Source organism: Penaeus monodon, chromosome 41 (genome assembly GCF_015228065.2).
Source record: "Penaeus monodon isolate SGIC_2016 chromosome 41, NSTDA_Pmon_1, whole genome shotgun sequence".
In the NCBI taxonomy this organism is placed as follows: Eukaryota; Metazoa; Arthropoda; class Malacostraca; order Decapoda; family Penaeidae; genus Penaeus; species Penaeus monodon.
Window position 1 is genome coordinate 11169434 of NC_051426.1, and position 2500 is coordinate 11171933.

At 39.8% G+C, this 2500-nt stretch overlaps 1 protein-coding gene across 8 annotated transcripts in view; it reads right to left on the minus strand.

Annotated features, from left to right (window-relative positions):
* Window positions 1-262: 262 nt before the first annotated feature.
* The window catches only part of LOC119598636 (ATP synthase subunit beta, mitochondrial-like), a 15361-nt gene continuing 13123 nt past the window's right edge, over window positions 263-2500 (minus strand). For all 8 annotated transcript variants that reach the window (XM_037948337.1, XM_037948336.1, XM_037948335.1 and 5 more), the window contains 4 exons: window positions 2095-2239; window positions 1412-1624; window positions 863-1042; window positions 263-571 (listed from right to left, as the gene is read on the minus strand). In XM_037948337.1, the coding sequence (XP_037804265.1) occupies window positions 461-571; window positions 863-1042; window positions 1412-1624; window positions 2095-2239 (649 nt within the window). In that variant the 3' untranslated portion in view covers window positions 263-460. The remainder of the gene's footprint in view (window positions 572-862; window positions 1043-1411; window positions 1625-2094; window positions 2240-2500) is intronic.

Here is a 2500-nt window from a genome sequence, read left to right on the forward strand (position 1 = left end):
TCTTTCTTACTTTATGCAAACTAAAACTGTTTAATATTAACTTGATTTTTTTTCTCTCTCTCAAAATGAAATAGGTGTTCCTGACCGATTATATGACATATGAAATAAAAGTAATACCCTATGCAACGGATTCTTTCGAAAAAAAAAGAAAAAAAAAAAAATCATTAAATTTACCTTCCTATGTAATTTTATTTTCACTTTCTATCTGTTGTTAATGAAACTTGATATAAACTGTGTAAGAATTCACCAATGAAAAACAAACTCAAAATATCATTTTATTAAAAACCATCATATTCTGCGTTTATCACAACATTGGACATTTCATCAACCCTAAGTCTCTATAACTCTTCTGCAATATCCCTTCGTCTCTTTTTTTTATACACACCCTACCTGACTTCCTCCTAAATCATTAGTAAAAAGCATTTCTCAATCTAATTTATTTTGTACAAGGAAAGCCCCCCTATTGCGCGAGCTGAGCTGCCTTCGCCTCCACTTCTGTGACGTCGCCGACCATGTAGAAAGCGGCTTCGGGGAGATTGTCGTAGGTCCCTCCTAAGATTTCTTTGAAACTCTGAAATGTTTTTTTGTCCATATTAGGTATGATTAAGATAAATTTGTCATGTAAACATATGTAAAAAAAATCGGTAGGATGTCTAATTATTGTATTCTTCTCTTAATTGAAGATCTATATCATGAAAAAAATTCTCTATATTTAATATATACAAACTAAGCATACAACAAACAGTATTTCCATATCTAATAATATCAGAGTGAGAGAGAGAGAAAAAAAAATGTCTCGACACAAAAAAACGGACCAGTAGCCTATTCCCAAGACCAAAAGCGACCAAGACGAGAAACTGACCTTTATTGTGTTCTCAAGACTGACGAACTTCCCCTCGTAGCCAGTGAACACCTCGGCGACCTGGAAAGGCTGCGACATGAACTTCTGGATCTTGCGAGCTCTGGACACCGTCAGTTTGTCGTCCTCGGAGAGCTCGTCCATGCCCAGGATGGCGATGATGTCCTGCAAGGATTTGTAGTCCTGCAGAAGGAGAATCGGGTGTGTTATTAATTTTTTTTTATTGCTTAATATATACGTGGTATTCTTTGTCGGTCGGGTGTGTGTGTGTGTGTGTGTGTGTGTGTGTGTGTGTGTGTGTGTGTGTGTGTGTGTGTGTGTGTGTGTGTGTGTGTGTGTGTGTGTGTATAAGTATGTGTATAAGTATGTATATGTGTATGTGTGTGTGTGAGAGAGAGTGAGAGCGAGAGTATGAGTATGAGTACGTGTGTTCTCATTCCTAATATGCCACGCAATCCATCAATCTCTCGACAACAACCCAACGCCCAGCCCAAACACAGCCCAAACACGCAAAACCCAAATCAACAAACCCCCTCGCAGAGGAAAACAAACCTGTAGGATCTTCTGAACGCCTCTGGCCGTCGCGTAGTGCTCCTCGCCGATGATATTTGGGTCCATAATCCTCGACGTGGAATCCAGGGGGTCCACGGCGGGGTAGATGCCGAGCTCGGCGATGCCCCTGGAGAGCACGGTGGTGGCGTCGAGATGGGCGAAGGTCGTGGCGGGGGCAGGGTCCGTCAGGTCGTCCGCTGGCACGTAGATGGCCTGAGGAGGGAGGGGGGGGGATAGTCTTGTCAATTTGCAGGCATACGAAGAAAAATGGGGGGGGGGATAATTGTTTTACTAATAATAAGAAAATAATATCAGTAACAAAGGTAGAAAAGGAAATCAGCGATATTGATACTAATACGAATAATAAAAACACGAAACGAAATAAAACGGGATATTTCGCGCGTCAAGATTTCGTATTCTAACTAAATAATATAAAATGATGATGATTAATAACTACAATATTAATAATAATAATAATAATAATAATACCATCGTCGCATTAATAAAAATAGCAATCCTATTATTACTTTAGGAAATGATAAAGAGGACGAGGATGAGACCAATGAAGAGGAGAAAGGATGGGGACAAAAATAAACAAATAAAAAATATATATATATTAATAAAAATAATAAATACCACTAACAAAGCTTCAAAAAACTTAAAATCCATCACGCTTCCCGCACCTGCACTGATGTAATGGACCCCTTCTTGGTCGTGGTAATTCGCTCCTGCATGCTGCCCATGTCGGTCGCAAGGGTAGGCTGGTATCCCACCGCCGACGGAATGCGTCCTAGAAGGGCAGATACCTCGGAACCTGCCTGTGTAAATCTGGCAGAGAAGAGACTCGAGTTAGGAAGTCTTGCTTTTGAGTTGTTTGCATTATTCGGTTCTGCTTTAAGAAAGAAAAATTGGTATATCCCTTCGCCCAGTCTCCTATCTAGAAAGGGTAATGAAATTCCAGTAGAAAAAACAATGAAAATGTGGTATTTGAGTTTAAAAAATGCGAAACATGTAGAGTAGTAGTGTAGTGTAGAGTTATGTACGCATCAGCTGATTAGAATAAAAAAGAGACCCTAGATTTCAGGGTGT